The sequence below is a fragment of the Falco naumanni genome, chromosome 8 (assembly GCF_017639655.2).
Source record: "Falco naumanni isolate bFalNau1 chromosome 8, bFalNau1.pat, whole genome shotgun sequence".
Lineage (NCBI taxonomy): Eukaryota > Metazoa > Chordata > Aves > Falconiformes > Falconidae > Falco > Falco naumanni.
Genome location: NC_054061.1, coordinates 10,221,679 through 10,246,352, shown reverse-complemented (window position 1 = coordinate 10,246,352; position 24,674 = coordinate 10,221,679). Strand labels below are relative to the sequence as shown.

General features: G+C 43.8%; 1 protein-coding gene across 1 annotated transcript in view; it reads right to left on the bottom strand.

Moving 5' to 3' along the window:
• The window catches only part of NSD1 (nuclear receptor binding SET domain protein 1), a 66,312-nt gene that overhangs the window by 33,245 nt on the left and 8,393 nt on the right, over positions 1-24,674 (bottom strand). The window contains 7 exon segments of the mRNA XM_040603449.1: positions 80-149; positions 1,221-1,327; positions 3,130-3,412; positions 3,543-3,664; positions 7,140-9,720; positions 12,502-12,674; positions 15,675-15,810. Coding sequence (XP_040459383.1) covers positions 80-149; positions 1,221-1,327; positions 3,130-3,412; positions 3,543-3,664; positions 7,140-9,720; positions 12,502-12,674; positions 15,675-15,810 — 3,472 coding nt within the window.

Here is a 24,674-nt window from a genome sequence, read left to right as displayed (position 1 = left end):
GTAGGCCCTCACACACGCACAGCCACAAGCACTGATCCAAACATCAGCAGTCTACCCCCACAGCCCTGCCTTCACTTACCTTCTCCCAGGTCCAAGAAGTGAGCTGGTGAGTAGAGCTCAGAGCTGTCGCTCTCCGAAGGGCCAGTACCCTACAAATACACAACAGAGTCAAGTCACCAGATGGAAACCAGAAATGCACGTTCCACAGTCACTCAGAGCCTTTACAAATGACTGCAATATGTAACTTACAGATCAGGTAATGAATTCATCGGTGATTAGAGACTTTACAAGAAAATATTTGGGAGGTGTGCGTGACATATCCCATGTGGAAAAATCAGTCTCTGGGCAGGGAGGAATGCTGAGTCTGCTGTGTCTTATGCTCACCAGCATCATTCCACTGTTTTCTGAGCTCTCCCAAAAAGGCTGCTAGCACCCTGCAAGGTGCTGGGAAGAGCAACTCTTCTGGCATCACACCTTTTTGTAGCTTAAGACTGAAATACGCTGGCCTCTAAACTACTGCAACCATGATAACTGCATTAAGACTGTGCCACACAGAGATAAAAAGGAAAGGATGAAAACTGTTACTAATCAACCTTAGAAACAGTGGCAACAGGTCTGGCACAGGTACCTGAAATAATTCTTTACAAGTTGGGTTTTTTTCCTAACCCCGTCACTGAATATCGAGTATTTAGTGGAGAAGAGCAGCGTTTTCTTTAAAAATCTGCACCAAGCACTGTATATTACACGTGATACAACTCAAGCCTCCATCCTGCTACAAGCTCTGCACTTAGGTACCATTTGCCAGCTCACTTGGGAAGGTAACAAAGGAAACTACTCAGAGTAAATCTGACAGAAAAGGACAAAGCCTAGGTTCAAGCTCAAGCTACACTGCAGCTTAACAGTGACAGAAAGCCTCTGCACAGAATATTTCTGCTCACACCTTCCTAGCCAGCATCCAGCTGACTCCTTTTCCATATAAATCAATGAGGAGAAGAGATTTTACAGCCAAAACTACCCAATCCCCATTAGAAGTCAGGAGGGGCAGGGAACACATCTGTATTCAGTAGATTTCTTCATCATAACACAGCAACCAGCACCTTTGGGAAGGGTGGATCTTTGCTGGGCCACAGCCAACAAAAAACCACAGCCCATTGTACCGTGTCTCATTCAGCAGGGTCTGCTGTCTAGGCTGGCTTTCAAAAGAGCTAGAAGGGAAATACCTTCTTTTGGGGAGTCCAATCCTTCTTTGGCATAAAGGCAGCATCCAAATCATTGGATTCCAAGAGCTTTTTAGTGGGCTTCCTTTGACGCTTGCTTTCAAAGTTTCCTGCAATGAAACAGGGGGTTTTCTTCTCTTCAGTCAGACTAACACCGTTCAGCAAACGTCAGACAACTGTTCAAAACAATCCACTTCACCTTGGTCTTTGGGATGATAAGCTCTTTGGCCAAAGATCCCCATTCCTTCCCCATTCGTGTTTCTGTACAACTTCCACAAAAACAGACCTGTCTGCCATGACCTTCAGGCATACCTCTAAGTAATACAAAAATCCACCCACAGAAGAGAGACTATGAAGTCAACGCCAGCAGGTAACATCCTGGCAGTGTGATTCAGATCATAATTTCCCAGTCACTTTGATCTGGCATAGGCCAGTCCTACCACTGACAAATACAGCCCTGCCTCCACTCCCACGCCACTCCCACCAGCACTCATGCTGCACATAATAAACAGGCTAAAGGATACGCTCCCAGTTAAAACTACCAGGGAAAAGACACTCCAAACTAGCTGTAACCTGCACCATTTCCTACTCAAGCTTTTTGCTGGCACTCGGGGAAGTAACAAACTGCTAGACGTAGATGCATCCACATTAATTTTGGCAACAGTATCTACTTAGAAAGACCTGGAAATGATGATGCTATGAGTGCAAGACACTCCACAGAAACAGCCTGCTACCCATCCTACCCTGCTCATTTGCCTGCTTTATCAGCCTCAGCTGTGTCCTTCCTGTGACACACCTCTGCCCGCACTGCTTACACATCAGACACCTTATGCAGGGACAACTCAGCAGCATTCTCAAGTCAAGCCTGTACCCACAGCTTAGGCTCCCTGTGCTTCAGCAAGAAGCAAGTTTTCTCAGGAGGGGGAAGAGCTAAGCAATCTCTGCATGCTGGATGTTTGCTTCTACTACTGCACCTTGTACTATTCTCCTGCATCTCCAACCTCAAGTTCACATCCTCTGTTTTTCCTCCTTTAATCGTCTCCAACTTTCCATTTCCATCTGACACCCACAAGCCCCCAAAGGCAATCCCTCCGCTCTCACACATAACTGGCTAACTGACCTCCAAGTGACCATACCTCTCACTCTACTTGGTTTAATTTTTTCACCATAGCCTCCTTACTAGAGGAACAGTGCTACCAGGACTTTCACCTTGGAAATGGCTTTAGACACTACCAGAGAATGAATGTGTTGCAAATTTGTAGACCCTGACACTGACTGCTGGAAAGGGGGAAGGTCCATCAGACCACATTTGTTCTTTGTACACTGTGCCTTACCAAAAGCTAAGGCCCTGGCTTGCTGCTAGTACAAGTCTCTGACAATTTCTACAGATGCTTAGAACCTCTACGGGAAAAAAAAGCATTTCCAGAGGGATTTCTGTGCTACAATTCTCTGAGCTCACCAAGAAGCAAAAAGACACCCCACAAGCTATGCAGATTAGACTTTGCATACCAACCTCAGCACAGCAATATTCATCTGAAGGGTTTTAACAGTAGCAAGAGACCTTCAAGCTAAAGGAATGCCCCTGCTTGCAGGCACAGAAGGCCAGGACTCTGAGAAGAAGCTATGACTTCCTTCATTTGGACAAAGGGGTATTCTGTGCCAGGACACAAGGAGGACCATCACACACTATAGAAAGCTAATAGCTAAGTGTAATCATCCAGCTCACTGGATCACCCACTGCACCTGCCCTGTCTCCCTTCCCAGCACCAGTAAAGGTCATTGAACGAAGCAAAGCAAAAACCACACTAACACATCAACAGCTACAAACCTTTTCACACTGGTTGAAGCAACAATTTCTGCTGAACTTGACACATCACTTATGGGAACAGAATCACACAGCCTCCTAATTTACCTGATTTCAGGAATCTCTCTTCTGCATCTGGAGAAGCAGAAACTTCAGAAACATCTGAAGATGACAGCACCAGCTCTGGAAAATCTGTAGTTTCTTCTAGAAGCTGATCAGTGGAGTGGGATCCTAGTTCTGAGAAGGAGCACTCTGCTTCAAGGATGGGAGGGGACCCTTTGGTTGAAGATGGAGTTGAAATCAAAGAACCTGGCCCCTGCTGGGTATCTCTGTCAGGACTACATCGTGCAGGAAGACCTCCTTCAAATTCAGACCTCGCCACAGAATTCACCTAGCATAGTGAAACATGTTGGTGAAAACATTCATCCTGCATGGCACTGCACACAGCAAGAAATCATCAAAAGCATGCAGACCAGAGCCCCAGAGTAATAACCATGAAGAGCACATTAGTGTTCACCTACCTTCTGCAGTTGCTCCTGGCCCTTCTTTGATTTTTTCTTGGGTGCAAATAAGTGATCATATTCTTCTGCATATTCCAGAAGCCGTTTACTTGGCTTCCTAAGGCGTTTCCTCTCTGAATGTACTAAGAAAAAGGAAAGCAGCTTCAAGACTGTGTTTTTGAGATGGTCACAAGACAAAATTCTCCTCATGATCTGTAGATAATAGCTGTTCCTGCCTTCCCTTCCAGAAGCTCCATGTGGAAAGAGCCCTGATACGTTTTTCTCTTTGATACAGCCTCATAATTTTTGAGCTTCCTATTTTCACAATATCCTGACGTGACAGGTGGGATTTTTAAGGACCAAAGAGACTTCAAGCAGTTCAGATAAGAAATCAAAAAAACATTAAATATCTGAGAGAATCCTGGAATTTCACCCAACATCTCCCTAGACAAACTACATCTAAGCTTCCTGCAGTACTTTTACCAAAATCTAAGACTGTTAGCAACTCGGGCTCATCTTGCTACCTTTGTTGTTAAAACAAACTCCTTTGGATTTAGGGCAGGGGCTCAGGAAAAGAGTTTTCCCATAATACAGTTCAGTCACTAGTTCACTAGTACAACATGAGCCTAACTCCTTCCCTTTCCCTCCTCCCTGACATATTTTTACATACACTACAACTGCCACTGCAAGCCCATTTACTGCTTTGCTTCCTGACAAAAGATTTCACAATGAGATCAGGGAGTGAACAGTTCTCGCCAGCAACTGCAAGCTCTTCAGGGCTTGTATGTCTGTGTTTGCACAATGCTGCATCATTGCAAGGGAACCACAGTAACAGGTATTTCCTCAACACAAACCTAACCACCCATGCTACTCCACAATGCACAGCAAACTCAAAAAAAAAACCCACCCCAAAAAAAACCCCAACAAAAATCTACCCACCAAAAAGAGCACCCTGACACTGTACACCATCTCTACCCAGCAAGCCGCAAAAGCAAGATGATGGAAGCTTTTCTCACTTCCCAGAATACCTGACTCTTCCCCTTTTTTAGTTTTCAAAATTATCAAATAATATTGCCAAAAGATTTCTCCTAGTCACAAAAACTTTTGCAGTCTCCTGGAAGTTTAGGAACAAACAGTAAATATTCTCTTCGCTTCTTTTCATGTGTAGGAGGTGGCTTTTTCTTCTTTAAAACAAACATTTTCTAACAAAGCATTCCAGTGCAACACTTCAGAACAGGGATGCTGGACAAGATTGCTACGCTTTATTGTGGCTTTGTGGTTAAACAAGCACAAAAGCATCAAACTTAGCCGAAAGAAGAAAGGAACAACTTTCTCAAACAACGATTTTCAGCCTCTATTACTACTGCTCCACGCAGGTGTCTGGATAAAATACACATTTCAGCACATAACCAGTTACAGGGTGAGTATCCTCACCAGGCAACTATTTGGGGCCCCAAAGTCATGCAGAGCCCACAGCCCTGTGCCAGAAGGACTGACTTAATTGCACATTTTTCCCAAAGTGAATCCCAAATGCAGTCAGATTGGCACTGGCACATCAAAAACCTGATGAAACTATTACTTATAAAAACATTGTACATCAGCAAATTCCACCAATCTTCACTTCTGCCTTACTTGCTCTAAATTGCACCCCAAAGTTTATAGCGAAAATATGCCCAAAGTTGCCATTCAACTATGAAGACTTTATATAGCTTGAGCTCTGTGGAAATCGCACAGTTGTGACTGCAATCTGTTACAATCTCTGATGCTGATACTCTGCCTGCTGCAGACAAGGATTAGCCACACCTTCTCAGAGCACTGGCAAACAGAAGAAACAACTCCTCCTCTGTAAACTGCAGTTACAACAACCTTCCAGTACCATTCTCTCTACTTTCTAAGTAATTGGCTTTGCCTGATACAGAAAGACTGGTTTCCATGAATGGGTTTCACAGCACTAGAGGTTTACTCACTACCACCAGCACACTGGGGATGTTACAGCAGTCCAAACAGCTTGTCACTCATGTAGGCTCCAGTGCCTTCCTAACACACCTGTACAGAGGAGCTTCAGGTGTGATCCAAGGCTTATATGCTATTTAGGACAAGGGAGTTAAGATCACACTGCAGTTGCCGATCTGTCACTTTTGCAATCAAATCCAAGGCTCTCACTGTCACTGCATCCCTTTGTGCAGCACCAAGACAGCTCTGTGCTCCTCTCCAACACCATTCTGCCCAGGAGCCTGCTGCATTCCTCTCCTGCTTCTCTCCTAATATTACTACCTGTTACCAGCTCTTCTCTAGCTCTCTCTGTAAACTTGCATCTTCATCTCATGTAGCAACATACTGAGGGCACTTCAATTGCAAAACCACCATGAGGTTAGTTGCATCTTGGTGCAAATGAGGAACTCACTCCCTCCAGCGGGCTGTGACACTCCTGCAGCAGAGCCCTGACAGCCCCAGAAAAATATGCGTCCTCTCGCCTGTTCTGTGAAGACTTAAAGTCCTCAAAAACACGCAGCCACAGCCAGCAGTCAGTGAATGATTAAGCTGGTTATGATTTCAAACCAGAACTTTTACCCCATGCATTACACCCTATGGGCTTGTTTTCTGTGCCTGCTGTGACTTGCCTTGGGCAGGTCCTACAAGTAAGCAAGGAGCTGCCTTTTCCACACTAAAAAACAGAGGTGTAGGCAACCTCCAGCAACAAAGCAAACTAGCAGCAAAATACACAAAGATATGCACTGGGGGAACATGTTAAGTGTATACACGTTCAAAATTCTCTCAAGTTATATTAATTTATGATATTGCAAATAGATTAGAGCAATTTAGTTCGGTGAAATCTATGTAAAAACCTAATTCTGTTGTTTTCATTAAGATCTGCTTCCCCAGATTCTTTGCAGAAGCCTGAGCACGGTATGTGTTGAACAGTTTTGGGGGACCTATTCCCTACACACACACACACTTTTTGGTTTTTTGTGGGTTTGGGGTTTTTTTGTCTTTCTCCAGCCCAGCCTCCCCGGCAGCTTCCCCCTCTTCTGCTCTCCCCTTAACCCTTCAGCCACACTAGAGCTGTAAATTAGGAAATCTGTGGTGTTCCCCGATTCATTATTAGCAGCTAATAAAATTCCATACTAAAATGCCAGAACCCCCAACACAGACCTCAATGAAATCCTATAGAACAAGCCAAAGACAGACACTATGTCAAACAGCACCAGAAAAAAAACAATTGAGGCTCAGTTTCCCACAATTTTCTAGCACTGATCGATCCAGCTAACACCAAGCAGGTCACTCTAAGGAACATATTACAAAGGTAGAAGTTTTTTAAAAAAATAATAATTCCAGGCTTGCAAGGATGCTTATTTTACCTTTCACTGTGGAGGAACAAATGATTTGTAATGTATTTGAACTTTCTGACAAAAAAGTTAAGCAAAATCCCATCTTGACTCTGCTTTCTTTGTTCTCCATGCTTACAGAGAACCCAAAACCAACGTATCACACTTTCTTCAGCTCAGATGTGTACATCCAATGTTGTCAAACAGCCCCAAGTTCCGTAACTTATGCTTTAAATGAAAAAGTATAAAATGTATACAAATACACACTCTGGCGCAAGTCCAGCTCCCTTACCTTGTGCAGAGAATTCAGACTGGGGAGCAAAGTTGCCAAGCTCTGTTTCTGAGTCCATCACACTGTTGTTTGGCTTACCACATACATTCAAACGTTTCTCAACTAAGTCTAAATGATTCTTATAGTCCTGATCTGTCAGGTCTCCCTCACGCACCTTTGAATGAGGGGAATGCCTACGTCCCAAGCACTCATTTCCCTTCAGTGAAAAGCCACGAGAATTCAGGCCAAAGGCACTCTCCAAGTTTCCTTGTTCCCTAGATCTACTGATGTGCTTATTAGATCTAGCACTGCTTTGGTTAAAACGCTGCCATCTCTTTTTGGGTGCTACGTGATTTATAACATTAGACTCATCACCAAGAGAGCTCTCACTATTTGCCTCTGAATCCAAGTCTGGACTCTCCCCATTTTCAGCAGAAGTGCAGCTCTCAATATTTCTACCAGCTTCAGGTCTCCTTCCAATACGATCTAAATTGTCATCAGATAAACAGGCAGAGTCTTCATCAGTTGAATGTTCTGTTAAATCAACAGACTCTTTCCTCTCAGTATCTTCTGCTTCATTACCTAGAGGACTGGTAACCGAACCATGAACGCGGAATGCATGTTCTCCTGAATCTCTGGATAACCGACTTAGCAACTTACTTGGCCCTCCTGGTTTTAAGTCCTTTCTGTTTGAAACTGTTTTATCTCCAAGCTTTGATGACTGCTTAGATTTTGAACAGTTGCGTTTGGACACACAACTTGTGCCGTTTGTCCCAGAAACAGCAGTACTCGCGGGCTCTCTTTTACTAGTACCAATCCCTGTCAACTTGGTTGGAGGATTGCGTGAAAAAGAGGAGGTGCTTATAGTGGAGTTTGGATTTACTGTTTCCTGGGCACAATCTCCATTTTTTTCTATTTTATATGGGGGACCTATGAGAGACAAGGATTTCAGACCACTTGCAGAATTGCTTCCAGAACCATCAGCTGTGCCGGTATTTCGAAATGGGACTATATTTTGACCAGTCATCAGTTGCTGCTCTTTTGTCTTACTGTCATGCATATCCTTCAACATCATTAACAAGGTGCTGAATTTGTAATCTGGCTCAATAGGCAAACAACCATGACCAGAGGCAGAAGAGAAAAGTAAAGGTACTGTGGCCTTTGGAGCACCAGAGTCGTTAGCATCATCATTTATGGACCGATAAGATAGCTCCTTCAGCTCTGACAAGACGTGCTTCACCACCGCCGTTTCTATTTCTGTAGAATCCCTGGGTTTCTCATGCATGTTGTTTAACAGTTTCTGACCATCAACTTTTCCACTTCTCTGAAGAGAATCTCTCTGAAGGCCAGAGAAACCTTTGGTATCAGAAGAGCAGCGATTCACACCACCCTCCTCTTCTGCAAGAGAAGGCTCCACCCCAGCAACTTTTTCTTTATGCTTGCATTTTATAGTCCTGATGCGGGGCAGTTTCATACTTTTCGGTTTTAAGATTGCTTGATTTGCAACAGCAGGCCAGGAGCTGTCCTTGGAAACACTTTGGGGAGTAGTGTGCTTGTTTGCTAGGGAAAGATTGTCATTTCTCACATCTGAGGAGCACTCAAGAGCCGTCAATGACATCTCAGCATCAGAGAAGCCTACTTCAAGCTCCCCATCTGCAAATTCAGCATCAAGTCTGCTGGTTACTGAACCTCCCAGAGGTTTGCGATCTCTGTATGACTTCTTCCTGGCTCTTCTGTTGCTCTTCTGAGAAAGATACATGGAAAGCTTAATGTTTCCACTTGACGTCATAGGAAACTCCCTCTCCACTTTATCTGAAGAATCACTAACTTCAAGAGCGCTAGAGGCTCTCTCTGAACTTTGGTCCATGGTATCTACGTCACTGTTCCCACCATCTGAGAGGGAAGAGGATGAATCCGATTCAGCTTGCTTTTTCTCAATACCAGCATCAGATGTGGAATAGTGTATTTGTAATTTGGAACTGCACAAAATGCCCAGGGAGCTCTTTTCTCTCTCCAAAGATGCACTGGAAAACAAATCCCCTTGGAGAGTGTTCTTCAGAGCATCACTTTTACGATTCTCATAGTCTGGTTTCAAAGATGTCATTTCAAAACGTCTTTCTCCAAAGGAGGAAAGCAAATGATTTTCCCTGGTGCTACTGGATGCTGTTAAGCTGCTGGCAATCCGGCGAAGTTCATGAGAGGCATGTTTATCTGGTAGGTCCCCAACAATCATGTTTCTAACTATGCGCTCTGGCATTTTTGCTTTGATTTCTCCCCTAGATGCTTCCCCTCTTGCACCACTCTTTTTTACTCTAGTCCTTTTCCTGCTGTCAGAGCTTTTTTTCACGTGTGGCTTAATGTGCAATTTTCCTTTTTCACTGGCTCGGTATCTGGAGTCAAATGCCAAGGATTTAAAACAGCCATTCAGCCGCCTGTCCCTTTCTGCTCCAGGGCCATTGGCATAGTATTCCGACTGTGCTTCCTTCTCACTGTCCAGCTCGCTGGAGTTCTGGCTGCACTTTTGATCCTCTGGCCCCCCAAGAAGAATGTCTTCTGCCTGTCCAACACTGACTTCCCATTTAGCCATAAATCTTTGAGGAACCTTAAAATTAGAGGAGACAAAAAAAAAAAAAAAAAAGAAAAAATTTGAGTGGATAACCAACAAGACTAAAGTAAGATTGAGATACACATGGCACAGAACAGTGACAGTCCTACATTTTGTGTCTTTAAGACAACCACATAAATTCCCAGAGACTGTGTCTAGTGGACACAGAAAACACTGCTCCTGGGTAAGTATCCTGCGCACCTGCTGAACCTAATAAAAATCCCTGTGCATTCCCAAAACAACAAAAAGGTCCCTGCAAGCACAGGCCTCCCAGGAACCAGATGTCCCGGCATCCCAGCACACCCTGAACACAACAGCCTGTAAAGGGGAATGCATATGGCATGTATCTCTGGCACAGAAATGCAAAGCAACAGCCAACAAAAGCCTCTCAAGGCAAATGCAGCATCATTTTCTTCAAAACATTTGAGCAGACACATTTGCTTTGCTCATTCTTGATTCTTCCTGTATCCCTTGAACTCTCAGTATGATTCAAGTCTTCCCTCTCCATCAATCCACCTTGGTACAAACGTGACATATACACACACATCTAAAATGTACTCTAGCAAATTCAAGATGTCCATTACCAAGAAGTCTCCCAGCTTTAATCTGTACCTTTAATACAAAACAAAAAGCACCCTGCATACTGGACAGGAACCTCTGCTAGCATCTAAAATCAGCAAGAAACTTATTTCTTACCTGTGTGCAGTTTTTGGCTGCACAACAGCAAACCGAAGGTTTCACAAACACTCCTAAAATTAAAACCAATACCAAAACAGGAGGGACAACTCAAATTTCTTACACTTTTCCTTAAAAAAAACCCTCAAAACCCACACCAATCCCTCTCCATCAATCCACCTTGGTACAAACGTGACATATACACACACATCTAAAATGTACTCTAGCAAATTCAAGATGTCCATTACCAAGAAGTCTCCCAGCTTTAATCTGTACCTTTAATACAAAACAAAAAGCACCCTGCATACTGGACAGGAACCTCTGCTAGCATCTAAAATCAGCAAGAAACTTATTTCTTACCTGTGTGCAGTTTTTGGCTGCACAACAGCAAACCGAAGGTTTCACAAACACTCCTAAAATTAAAACCAATACCAAAACAGGAGGGACAACTCAAATTTCTTACACTTTTCCTTAAAAAAAACCCTCAAAACCCACACCAATAAAATCTCACCTCAGCAGATTAAAAAGTTTATGGAACCCGATAGCAAACCAGCCAAATACCCTCAGTTTTGCATCAGATCTTGGCTTCCACAGATGCAAACCCAGAAGTTTATGCAAGCAGCGAACATTTGATTCCCTCTACTGCAGCTACACTGGCCCTTCCATTTACATATAGGATGACATTTTAGCCATGCAGCACTTCCAGGACCAGAAAAGTTACTTGGGAGTGTGTAACTAGTTGTTAGGGGGCTGGGAACACAAGGAGAGAAGTCCTTAGGGCCAATACTGAACATGACCTTGGAAAAGGAAAACCAAATGAGAGCAGTAAACCCAGGGGCTCACATCTGCAAGAGCACATATAATGTAATGGTTCTGCACTAACACAGGTTGAGTACACAACTGCTAATAAACCTCTTGGAAAAAGAAAAAAAAAACCAGACACCATTACCTAGCATTACTATCTGCTCTCTTACAGTAACACAGCTGCCTCTGTACTTACTCACTTCAGCAATTCTAAAAAGTTAATTTCACCAGTCACCTTCCCAAAGGCTTAGGCCAGACCCCTGTGTATTGGTTACAACTGCTCAGGGCTGTTACAGAATTGTAGAATCATTTAGGTTGGAGAAGACCTTTAAGATCATCAAGTCCAACCGTTAACCCAGCACTGCCAAGTCCACCACTAAACCATGTCCCTAAACACCACATCTACAAGTATTCTAAATGCCTCCAGGGATGATGACTCAACCACTTCCCTGGGCAGCCCGTTCTAGTGGTTCTAGTGCTTGGCTACCGTTTCAGTGAAGAAATTTTTCCTAATATCCAATGTAAACCTCTCCTGGCACAACATAAGGATGCTTCCTCTTATACTCTAAGTTTTTACCTGGGAAAAGAGACTGAACCCCACCTTGCCACAACCTCCTTTCAGGCAGCTGTAGAGCATGACAAGGTCTTCCCTGATCCTCCTTTCCTCCAGGCTAAACAACCCCAGTTCCCTCAGCCACTCCCGGTTAAGACTTGTGCTCTAGACCCCTCACCAGCTTCGCTGCCCTTCTTTGGACGTGCTCCAGCACCTCGATGTCTTTGATGCAACAAGCCACAAAACCCATTCCCATAGGCTCACTGACAAAGCATTTTCCAAGTCAAATTATAAGTCCTAACAGGTTTCTACAAAGAAAATTACTGAAGCAGGACTAAAAACCCCGCTGCTTTATCTGAGTCAGTGACCTAGTGAAGCGTGCAGCTCCACCTCTGCTTCAGATCAGCCAAAAGAGGCTGCCAGAGAGCACAGAAGTTATTTAGATGCGTGCTGTAATAGACATCAGGAGAGGGCTGTGCTGCTCCACAGCGCGCACCAACAGACCTGACTCCTCTTTGAGCTGTCTAGGGCAGTAAAAGCTTCAGGCCACACCCTGACATAAAAAAAAGAGAACTTAGAAACTCCTGGCAGCTTATAAACTACGCTCATTGCAAGTCCCTGGCCACGTTGCTGCAGTCACTGCCACAGAAGAAAGCTGTCAAAGTGTAATTCCAGGCATAAAGGAATACTCTGTGCTGTGCAGATTCAAAGGATCAAAAACATATTAGAGAAAACAGATCTTTCACCTTATGTTTGTAACCTTTTTCCTTTTGCTTTCCTCTTCTCCGAAGAACAGGCAGCTCTTCAAACTGATGTCTTCCTTCAAAGAGGACAATAGCTTTCCCAGCAACCCAGGTTTTCTCTGAAGGTTCTCCTAAGGCATCCACATAGTACTCCCGGTAAGGTCTCCGATTGGAAACTATTTTGATAAATTAAAAAGAATTAACCCCTTGCATATAACAGAATAAAGACACACAAAGAATCACAAAGCGGTAACAACCTGACAGTTAATTTCAACTACTTTTTGCTTAATAATACTCCCACACAAACGCCTGTTCTAGGGATTTCTACCCAGAACTAAGGGAGACCCCCTTTGATCTCTGCTATGTTCTGTCTCTGTACTCTCCATTTTTATGCTGTTGGATTTTTTTCTTACAAACAACAGGTCTAAGATGGGTCATCTCCCTAGAGAGCAAAGACTACTGCTTGGCTGCAAAAGAAATTTGCAAAAATATCCAGTTGGTTTTTTTTCCCTTGAGACATGCAACATACTAGGCAGGACATTTAATTTTTGCAACTCCCTGATTAATGATTAAACAGCCCAGTCCACTTGACCGTTGGGAAAACACAACAGTGTGCTGGCAACACCCAGAAATTACATCCTTCTGGACAGGATTTACTCATACAGGTTGAGCCTCTCCCACCATGATATACCACATCTTGTTCAATGCTTTGTTACCAAACAAGCTCTTATTTAGAACATAAAACATTAATAACATTATTTAAGTACACACATGCACACACACTCTACAAGGACTAAGTGCAACATGACAAAACGTTAGTTGCAATGAGTTTCTCCATACTTTGGGCACGAATGTGCAGAGCAAGAGAAGAAACTCAATCATAACGGCACAACCAAAGATTTTTCAAAAGCTGCTTTCTGTGTGAGAATGATGAACAGACATGGTACAATTAAGAACTGAACTAGTACTGGAGGTGCTGGTGAAAAAGGACAGGTTAAAAGCATTAGAACAGAGCAAACAAGGCTTGAAACAAGAGATCTAAACTTCTCCCTGCATCTTGCTGCAATGTGTGCTTCACATGCTCCTGGCAACACCTTTACCCTCTGAACCGGGAACCTAGAATTCACAGCCCATTTGGTTTGTGCTGCCTCTTCCAGGAGTGTGAGCACAATGGGGCACCCTGGCCTTTATGAAGATGGTGACATTGAGATTCTGACCAAGACCACTGGGAGGATGACAAGTAATGATCAGGGCAACATCAAACCAAGGGCAAAGATGACAGACTTCATCTGTCCCATTCACAGTACTGGGACTCAAGCCACTGAGCCTCAATCTTCCAGCTCCAAAAATTCTTCCAAGTCAAGAGCTTGCTAAGAAAAGGCAAACTGCTTGAAACAAAACGCCATGCCTCAAACCCAAGAAAAGAGGCTTTTGCACAAGTGATGAGTTTGAAGCGACCTGCCTTGTTTTGAAGGGCTCGTTCCCTTGGCAACAGGAGAGCCAAGGCAGTAGGACCGAGCTTTCTGTGGTGCACACAGAGCCCGGCAGCTCCCCCTGCCCAAAAGCACCAGCGTTCAGACCCACCCAATTCTGCCACCTCAGCATCAGGGAAGGATGACTGGGAGGTTACATAAAGCCACAACTGTAAAATGCAGTTTTCCCCAGAGCTCTATTGGTTTGAACGTGGATAAAACATGATGGGAGAGTCTATCATGTAGCTGGAGATCAGACCTTGCTGGAATTTGTTAATAGCATGTTTCCTCCCTGCAGAATTCCTTTATTAGAAATCCTCATACACAGGCTGAGAAGGGATTACTGGACAGCTATATACATTAAATCCTGTCCAAAACTTCATGGGGAGGGATGCAGGGGGAGAGTATGTCTGGCATACCTTCTGGCAACATATTTGACAGGAATTTGAGCACTCGAGAGGGACTATTTAAAACAGCACATTCAGTATTATCTAGAATCAGGATGAATGCCTCCCAAAGGATGAAGGGGAAGAAATAGCAAGTAAGACTACTACAGCAACCAGACTTCGGGATGACATGAGCACAATGTAGAAAAAGCTACTTCACGTCTCTAGAGAAATACTAGAGGGCTCTGAGCTGATGGCAGCTCAGGGGGGATTAAAAAATAGCCTACTCTCTCTCAGCACTTAGTTCTTAGGCTGGCGAGGGCCACAAAAACTGGAGAGAAATACATTGGTGAGTGGCAACCTCACCAGTCTACAGAGCTGTCAGTGGCAGATGGTACCAGTTCAAGTGGTTTCCAGTTGCCCACAAAACAAAAAAGAAAACAGAAGGGGAAACCAGGAGCAAATAAATAAGCCTCTTTCCATTTGTGACAGTCTCCCCATGGCAGCCAGTATGATCCTAAAAGCAAACCAATCACCTCCCCTCTGTTGTCTCTATCACTCACCTACATTTCTCTGCCTTCAGCTTGTAAAACTCTCTTCCTTCTTGGCTCTCCCCTTCATTCATGCAAGCACAGCTCTGTTATTTCCCCAAACTCTTTCCCTCACACTCAGCTGGCTCTTGGTCTCACTGACACACTATGCCCTAAACTTTCACATATGTTGCTCCATCTCCAGGTTTTTCCAATATTTCCCCATAAACAGCCCCTTGCTTCCTTGTGCCAAACAAGACCAAAAAAAAAATTCGCTTCCCCACACACTCCCATCACACCTTCAGTCACTTAGCAGCTACACTGCACTGCCCCACACCTCACTTCTCAGCCTCTCCAGACCCCCATTCTCCAGGCCTGGCCGATTCTCCGTGTCCACACACACTCCAAGCTTCCCAGCTCTGCTTGGCCACCCACTGCATGTCTCTGTCCTCACCTCTCTGATCCACCTCCTTTTTTGCTGTATCTTCTTTTTGAGAGGCTGCTTGCTCTTGTGCACTGCCCTGAGCTCAGTCTAGCTACTCATCCTTCCTGTACTCTCAGAAGAAAAGCTTACATGTCCAACAGCTATCTGTGCCACTTCCATCAGCCTCAACCCCATCTTCCTCCTGTCACCTCCCTGATCTACACCTGCTTTATAGATCCAGGTCTTCTAAAGTACAGTCTCTTTCTTCATTCCTTTCAAGGGCCAGAAATGTTTTTTAAATTAAAAACCGCAGCACCCTGTCATACACAACACCTCCACTTTGTGGTCTGAGTAGATATAGTACCTTTCATTTTTGAGTGACAGTCCAGCACTGGATCATGACAAATTGTGCATGGCCACCATGGGCGTCTGTTGAACTTGGCCCAAACAAGATCCCCAACTTCATACTTCACTGGAGTGGGTTTCTTCTTGGCTCGGATCTTTAGGAAAAAACAGAACACAAGAAATCACTAAAGCTCCAGATGCTTTTAAAGAGATTTGCCTCCCCCCTTCGTGCATCTGGCCACCAGAGACATTTACATTAAAAAGCAAGTCCTGATTTTACTTAGTGGCTCCTACACCTTCAAAGAACACTATGGTTCTCCTCATCCTTCTGAAAGAACAAAACAATAAACCAGGGTTTGAGACCTTTTTTTTTTGTGATTTTGTAGCAAGGAGCATGACCTCTGGTATGTGACTACACTCAAACATCACACATTTGAGCAGGTAAATATTTAGAGTCACTACTAGCCTCCATTACTTCACTAACACAGATTTGTTCATTTCAAAGGTTGCAACATACCAAAAAAAAGTAGTAGTAAGAGACAACGACACACTCCTAACTGGAAGAATGTGATGAGAACAGCAAATTAAGTGTTTATCAATTGCAAAAAGAAACAGTTGATATGTACGAACTAATAACCTCCCTGCTTCTCAGATGTGCTCAGGGAAAAGCTTCACCATAAAGTACTTGAAATCAAAAGCAGGCACAATCAGAAAAAAAAACCCTTAAATCCTAATTTTTAGTTTATATGCACAGAGCTGCCATTGCTCTGCCCCAAAACTAGAAAACAGGAGAAAATGAGCACAAGAGCAGTCATCCCCCCTCTAGGAGACACACACACACAGACTTTGCCTGTCTCCAAAAACTGCTCACAAGTATCAGCAGTGTACAAACAGTCACGCAAACCCCCTCTGCTTCCCACGGCTGTGCAGTGATCACAAGAACGTCAAAATATTTCAAGACACAAAAAAAATTTCTAATGCTGCTTAATGGCATTTCTGTCTTGCTATTGAAGGGCAGAGAGCAGGTCCTGTGCTGTTTGCTAAGCACACGCGCTCTCTGCCTGGATGCTGCACTACGAGCAGAACCTCTGCCAAAAAGAGGATCCAGGAGCTTACCAGTGGTGTGACTAATGGAGACAAGACGAGGTACCATAGGTTTTCACAGGACACTGGAGTCCCCATGCCCAGCTGCAGGGTATCCTGCCTGTTTACCAGCACCAGCCAACGCACATCCCAACTGGGTTCAGCATTTTAAGAGCTCTAAAGTGCTGCAGGTATCCTTGCCAGTAAATAGCGGCAATATACTCCTCATTAAAGCTGTCACAGCAGAAATACACACCTTCTCACTTCACTTCTCTGTCCTGCTCACCAGCCTTCCCAAGGTAGTTTCTTGCAATTCACAGTTTAACATCCTAGCAACTAAAACACAACAGGCCTCTCTAATAAAAGGTATATTCTGCATCAGGTTGAATTTTATGGGTTTTCTTCATGTGGTTAAAGACAATACAAAAGGATAAACCCCTCTGTTACATGAAAAAAGCAGGTAATGATGTTACAGACTACATTGCTGAAATTCTTCTCACTCAACCATCAAAAACCACGCAGTAACTTATCACTGAGCAGGAGCTCAGGAACATGGAATGAAGACACCATACAGAGGGCTGCAGACCCTCATTCTGTCACTGCCTGCTGCAGCCTCCACACCACCACCACGACACAAACACAGGCTTTCTGGAACAAAAATATGCACCTGTGAGCACAGGAGCAGAGGTGCTAGCTACCTTTACCGGTGCTTTTAAAAAGCAGATGCACTTTTAGATGCAAATTCCACCACCACCACCCCTGCCTTTTTTTTTTCCTCTCCATTTCCAGCTTCTGTTCTTCCTGTAAACGTGACTTTTGCAACACACCTTCCAACCCTAGGCTTTAAGGAGCATACATATATCATAACTGATCATCTCAAACGCCTTGCACAGTACAATGTATGTGCATCTTACTGACAACTGTAACCTGAGCACAGTCAGCTCGACAGAACAGTAAAACTATGCTGGGGATTTGCCAAAGCCATTCACACTGATCCACCTGAGGGACACCCACACCCCCTGCCTAGAGGCAAGTCTGCATTTAAATCAACTTTGTCACCCTCTAATACCCCACTCAGCCTCTCTTGAAAATGTGGCTTTCAAGGAACTATTCAGACAATGCTTAAACAGTTACCTCTCTTTCCGAGCAGCCAGCAACCATTCTCATTCCTCTGTTTGCTCTCTCCCTTCTAAGGCATTAGTAGTCAGACACTGGCCTCAAGGTTGCCCACCAAAGGCTCTGGTCACCAGTGGGTCGAGAGGCAGATCAGAAGAGCCATGTTCCAGTGTCCCTGAGAAAAAGCCTTGTAACAGGACACACTGCAGCAGGCTGCAGTCCTCTACTATTTCCCCGTCTACTCTCCCTACATCCAACCACCTGGCCAGAGACGCCTTTACATATCCATAGAAAAAAAGTTCTGCTAAGGAGTTTTAAGGTTTGTAACATTAAAGAAAGAAACCAGTAGAGGAGTGAAAGCAGCAGTTATTACCATTTCTAGGTACAGTAAGACTCTTCCTTTAAACTCTGCTGCATGATGCCAGAATTACAGCCCCCAAAGCATGTATTTCTTGGGTAAGAATACAACAAATTTCATTCCTATTACAGTTAACAGTTACTATGCCCAGATCAAACTGCTAATATAGCCTGATGGCCAAAAAGTTCAGCCCTGCAGTAACCGTGATTTTTCTGTGAGCTAGGGAAAGCTCAAGTTGTTGTTTTTTTAAAAACAATGAACTTCAGATGTAGTCCCTACACATGGTCAGAGAGCATTGTTTACCTACAGAGCATGGAGACGTTCAAGCATTTAAATAAAAAAAACTTGTGAGCCATTGCATACCAGGTAGGTACCATGTTGTAACTCCAGTGTTGATACACTGAAGAAATTCAAAGCAGGGAAGAGACTGAGTTAGCAAGAAAAGGAAGGACAGTGCCTTGCTCTGTCAGTGAGCAACACCACAGGCTTTGTATCTATCTAGACATTCTCCTGAAGGGAGCTGGTATGTTTGGCATTAATTTGCTGTTCAGATGGGACAAGCTACAGCCTAAACTCTAGACAATACACAGTTATTTCAGATCACCTTGTGCTATTTTTGGTGAGGACATGGATTTATCTTTCCAATGTTTTTACTCAAGCTCTCTCCACCCATGCAAGACCCCAAATGACCACTAATCACTGAGGAAGGGGTCACAAGCCAAGGTTCAGCAGCAGGATGACACAAACATTTCTACCTTGAAAGTCAGCTCCTGAATTTGTACTATGCTAAACACACCAGTCTGCAATTCACCAAGTGAAATATCGAAAGTCTGTGCTCAGCTTCATGAGAAAGGAGGCTTTCTAATAGAAAGCAAGCATCTCTGCCCTCCTAAAATTCTCACCATAAGGCAAATAGGAAACATACCAAGAAAGAAAGCTTACTTTTCTAAGTGGTTTTATTATTGTACACATACTATCAGTCCTCAACTGTCTCTCACCAATCTTCTGCCCTTTAAAATAACCACATCGTTAAAAAGCGACAAAGTTAAAAAGTGACAAAAATAACACTTATCTGTTCTTTGTTACATCACTTGAAGTTCCTGTTCAATCCATTAATCTTGAGGGAAGAAGTGTCACAAAGCACAAGTCCACAAACACATGCATATGCTGACAGCCACGGGGTGCAACTTTCCTGCAGCGCTGGAGCAGTACCGTCACCTCCACCGCAGTGTGGCACAGCAGCAGACAAGCCACGTGCCCAACAGTGAGACAGGGGATGCAACCAGCTTGGCAGAGCCACAGTAAGACCAAACAAACTGCGTGCAAAGGGGCAGATATACATCTACTGTCACAAGCCAACATTTTTGATATTGTATATCCAAAAAGCCCAGCTGTTCAGAGACCAGACACTGAGCTGCAGCCACCGTAGCCCTGCACACTTGAAACTCAGACCTGATTTGGAAAGCCGTGACAGAAATGCTTAGCCAAAACAGCCCTATTGGAGTTTATTCCTGACTTAAATTATAAACATGATATTATTCAATGAAGCAGCGGACAGAACATGCTTTTGGAGAAAGGCTGGGGCAGCAAAAGAGACTGTGCGTGAGGATGGAGAAAAGCAAGAAGGAAGCCACTGACCTCCAAGAATAATGAAGGAAGATCCTGCCAAGCCTGTTTCAGGCACAAAGTGGACAGAATCAAAGCCAAGGAAGAAAATAAAAGGAGGCAGCCAAATCCAAATGATAATTGAACAATACAGTATAAACAATGACACTAATAGCCTTTTCCGCTGCAGCCGATACCTGCCCAGGGCCCTGCAGCAGGAGCACAGGATATCTCGTGAGCAGATCTCACCACACTAGTAGCTGCCAGGTAAGTCACACCCCATGCACCAGCCAGCGCATACATCTGCGCCAGGGGCAGAAGGCAGCAACAACTCTGCCCCGTAAGCTTCCAGTGCTCTCTTCAAACCTTCTCATTCCAGCATGAGGTTGCCCCTCCCTGCAGCCCATCTACCCCCAGGATTACAAACAGGCTGTTCCCAGTATCTACTCCTTACTAGTTAGAACTGGAACCCTGGTGATGGTCAGTCCACCATCTCCCTTGTGACCACCTTTTTTTCCTTAAAATTCAATGATCATTAGTTTTCTCCTGAACAGGATGAGATGGCAAGGAGTTCACCTAATTCCTACAACCCACCCCCAGATATGGCTGAACTGGCTGAAGACCAACAGCTCTTCGTACTAGCACCAAAAAAAAAAAAATCTAACAAAGCAAATTTGAGGCAGAGATGACATCTGAAGACACTTGGACTAGCCTGGGCAAAACAGTCTGCTTAAAGCAGGATCTACTAACAATCTAATCACATGGCTGGTGTCACCAGTGTGCCATGCCTAGGACATGCCACTCCCAACTCCTGCCATTTCACCATCATACAACAGGTCATTTACCCTCTGCCCTTGCAAAGGAGGGGCAGCAACTGGGGCAAATTCTATTAAAAGCACTCCCAGAACCAGTCTGGAAGGGCATTGCTAAAAGTATCCTAAAAGCACTTCCCTGCAGCTAAAGTTCAACCTCATTTTTCCAAATTTTCCACAAATATTTTGAAATATTTTTTTTTAATTATGTAAAAAAAAAAAAATTCCAAAATTACAGTTTAAGACAAAGCAGAGCAGCTTCAACCTCAGCCCTCTGAGCTCAGGCTTATCCTTCTGTCCTAAGCCCATACAGCTCCTCTCACGAGCAGGGGGCCCAGAGCCTTTAACTCCAGTCACAGAATCAAGCAGCGATGGCTGCAACTCTCATACAGTAACTGCTGCTGACAGTCGGAGATAGTTAACAATTCCTACGACCATCCTGCTCCTAAGGGTGGGAGGTTGGAAAGAAGTCTAAGTGATCCACTGTTCATTATTTCATTCCGCTCCAACACTCATGCACTGGGAAATGAATAAATACAGATAAAGGAAAACAGACAGCAATTGGAGAAATAATTTTTACTGGTGAATGTTGCACGCAAAAGTTAAAAAGGAGTTGAGATTAAGAACAACACTGAAGCAAAGTCAAGAACTGAAATTAGTAACTGCTTGTGATGAAAGCCAAAAAATAAATTCTCATTTGCAAAGATCCCGGTTTTAAGTAAGTTTTTCTGAAATTAAAACCAAATTGGCTGAAAAAAAACATAAAATGGAAATAATATTAAATTATATGTACTTCGTAGCTTATTAAGTATTCGAAGCCAAGCAAAAGCATCATCAATCAAAGTTTCCTCCACACAAAGTATCGTTACCGAGCGTATGAGCTTCCAGCCCTTATAGAGAGAGGGTGCAATGCTGAACCTGCACTCATACAGGCAGAGCAGGAGCCCTCTGTGCTCCACTGTGAAAAAACTTACAGGAATAAATCCCTGCACAGGGAGAGGGTAAGCCCAATGGGAGTAAGTTATGTACAAAAACCACCCAAACCACAACACCTGCATGGTGTATCTGCTGAAGCCATCACCTCCCTCACCACAGTAATCATCACACTGACACTTCAAGTCAAACGCAGAAGTCAAAGAAGCCTGCTGGAAACCCACAGGCAGCCTGCACTGCTGGGGACCAGGGGACATGCCCTTTGTCCCCTGCACTGCTCCAGTCTTCCTTCAGATTCAGCACTGCAGCAAAAAGCAAACAGGCATCTGACCTACATTCACATCTGAAAAAGTATACTACCTCTTATCTGGGACCATTATCACGCAGAAGTGTTAAATACTCACTAATTAAATATTCACTAGTAAAAAATACAGCAGAGATTATGATACAAGCCAAACTTCTGTTATCTACATGCCTACGGATATTTGTTGTCTTTGGCAAGTTTTTAGTACGTTTTCCAGGCTGCAGCAGCCTATAAACGCAAAGGGTGCTACCTACATATGAACTACCGTGAAAGGCTAAATTAAAGAGATCTGACTGCACTACATTTGGTAATTCATATATCCTGAAGCATTTCTATTAAGCTCAAGAGTTACAAACATCTGGATTTTAAATAAAGAATGTACTGATGGGAGAATACCAAGTCTCGGACACCAAGGTAACTGGTTAACAGCATCCCTGTTTCACTTTCTTAATGGAGATCTTTTTCCTTACGGACTGGATAGAACAGCAGTACAATAGAAAGCTTTAGCACTTCAGCATCCTAATAATCAGAAACACACCAGACAGCAAGGTTTGAGGAAGGCAGAAAGAAGCAGGAAAGAAGGGGTACGATCTCACCAGATCCCTGGTGGAGAGAAATCCACAGACACACAAACATACAAAAGATTTCAAGCCACTGCCAGGAGCCTGAAACAGGAAAGACTCTTTAACACTTGATTATCCGCATACATTTCAAGTGATAAACCAAGTTCTCTTTAAATCTGGCTTTTCTAACCAGCACTAAATGTTTCAAGCAAGAGGAACTGCAGGCATTACCAAAACCCAAGCTATGTCTCACAAAGAAAAAATATCACAAGTACCTTATGTCAGAGAACTGGCATAAAAACCTAAACTGAAACCAGGTCATCAGATCTGCCCCTTTTTTCAGCCTTACTTTTGTGCTCCTCTGTGTATTATCAAACAAATTGTGAACAAGCAAGACATCTGATAAACACAATGTTCGTCTTCAGACAGGAAGTTTCTAAACCCTTGAAATGAAAAACTGATTCAAACTGTGCAAAATAAAACTTGGTTATTCTAATTTATATATGTAAATTGTATCCATTACAGCTTAATCTGTAATGCTTCATTCTGCTTACTAGAGAACACGTACATGCAGCACAAAGTGCATATTGCATTAGAACCTCAACGGTTAAAAACTGGGAGTTTGGGTTGAATTAAATGTGTAACTACTAACACTTCCTTGTTCATTCTTTTGGTTTGTTTGTTGGTTTGGGGTTTTTTTGGGGGTTTTGTTGTTTGGGTTTTTTTTATTCCATTTTAGATGCTTCTTTAAAAGCAACAAACATTTAACATGGGTTTGCAAACAATCCCACTTTGTTAGCCCAAATGCAAAGATGCCACTTACAAAAGACCATAACCTCCTCAAAATGAGGTGGTATTCAGCATGCACATTCTCCCTGTCCAACTGAACCATTTTTCCAAAACAAAAAATTGTAAATGTTCTGTTCACATAAAATTCAGTTTTAATTTGCATTTAAGATTAATGCTGCTTTTGATGAATCCCTACCAAAAATGCAATCTGAAGTTCTGAACACTAGCAGTGCAATAAACTTACCTTGTACTTATTTATTTGTTTGTATCTATTCACACTTAGAGCCATGACCTGAGGGAGGTTCATGCTTCTACCATCAGGTCCTGCAAACTTATGCTTCAGAGAGGCTTCCTAATCTTTATGCTGCACATCCAGCTTCCTAAACATACCCCCATATATACTGTGAGAGGACAGCCAACTAAAATTAAGAAGAATCGGACTTGTTTCACTGCTATTTAGAAATCTGTGGGAGACTGCCACATTAGCCAAAATAGTAAGAAGTCTGAATAGGTGCTTGGGAAAAATCGAACAACAAAGTAACATCAGGGTGAACAGAGAAACTACTAAAAGTGAGGTAACTACCCTGCTCCTTGCCCTTCTTGCATGAGGCAACAGTCAGGTTTCTATCTTTCCACCAACAGTGGGAGGAAAAGTCACGAACACACTCCTCCCAGACTGGAGGAACGTGGAACCTTCGAGCAGGGCCCAGGGCAAGAGCCTCGTGGCATGCTCAGCCCCAGAGGCCCTACAGGAGCTGAAAAAAGCTGGAGGAATCCAGTGTGCCGAGATACTACTGTGCAAGATATTATCTGTTCACTTTTTCCTAAAAAACAGCAAACCAAAAGGCACCCCATCCTTTGGCTAGTATGCGATACTGTTGGATTGCTCTATCCAACTCGACACTTCTGGTTTCTCACACTCAGAAAGTGAATTTCTGCATGTCCAAAAACAAAACAAAGAAAAAGTCCCCAATGCATTAGTTGTGATGAGTGTCTAGAAAGTTCTTATGAGTTACACTGGTATTTTATTACCTATAAAACTTTTTCCTGAAGACCACAGCAGCGTGAATGTGCCATCTCCCACAGCAATCGCAGCTATCCCACACTGGATGTTACCCATGGAACAAGCTCCCTATCGAGAACTTGCACAAAGCTTTGCTTAGCAACCCTGCTGCTCCCTACCACAGCACTTCACCCACCTGCACCCACCCACCCCCCGAGGAAGAGGATGGAGAGGGACAGGGGGAAGCCTGCAGGACTGGAGATGCGTTGCCCTTTCCCTGTGGCTCAGTCACTAACAGCACTCCCAGCCCCGCTCCCTTTCCCACATCACTAGTGCTGCCCTTTCCACCCGCCGCTTCACGCAGAGCCACAGCAGCAGCTCAGCACCCAAGCCGATGCCGCTGACTGCCAGACAAACCATCCATTTACAGCTTGTGCAGCTCCCTCACAGCTG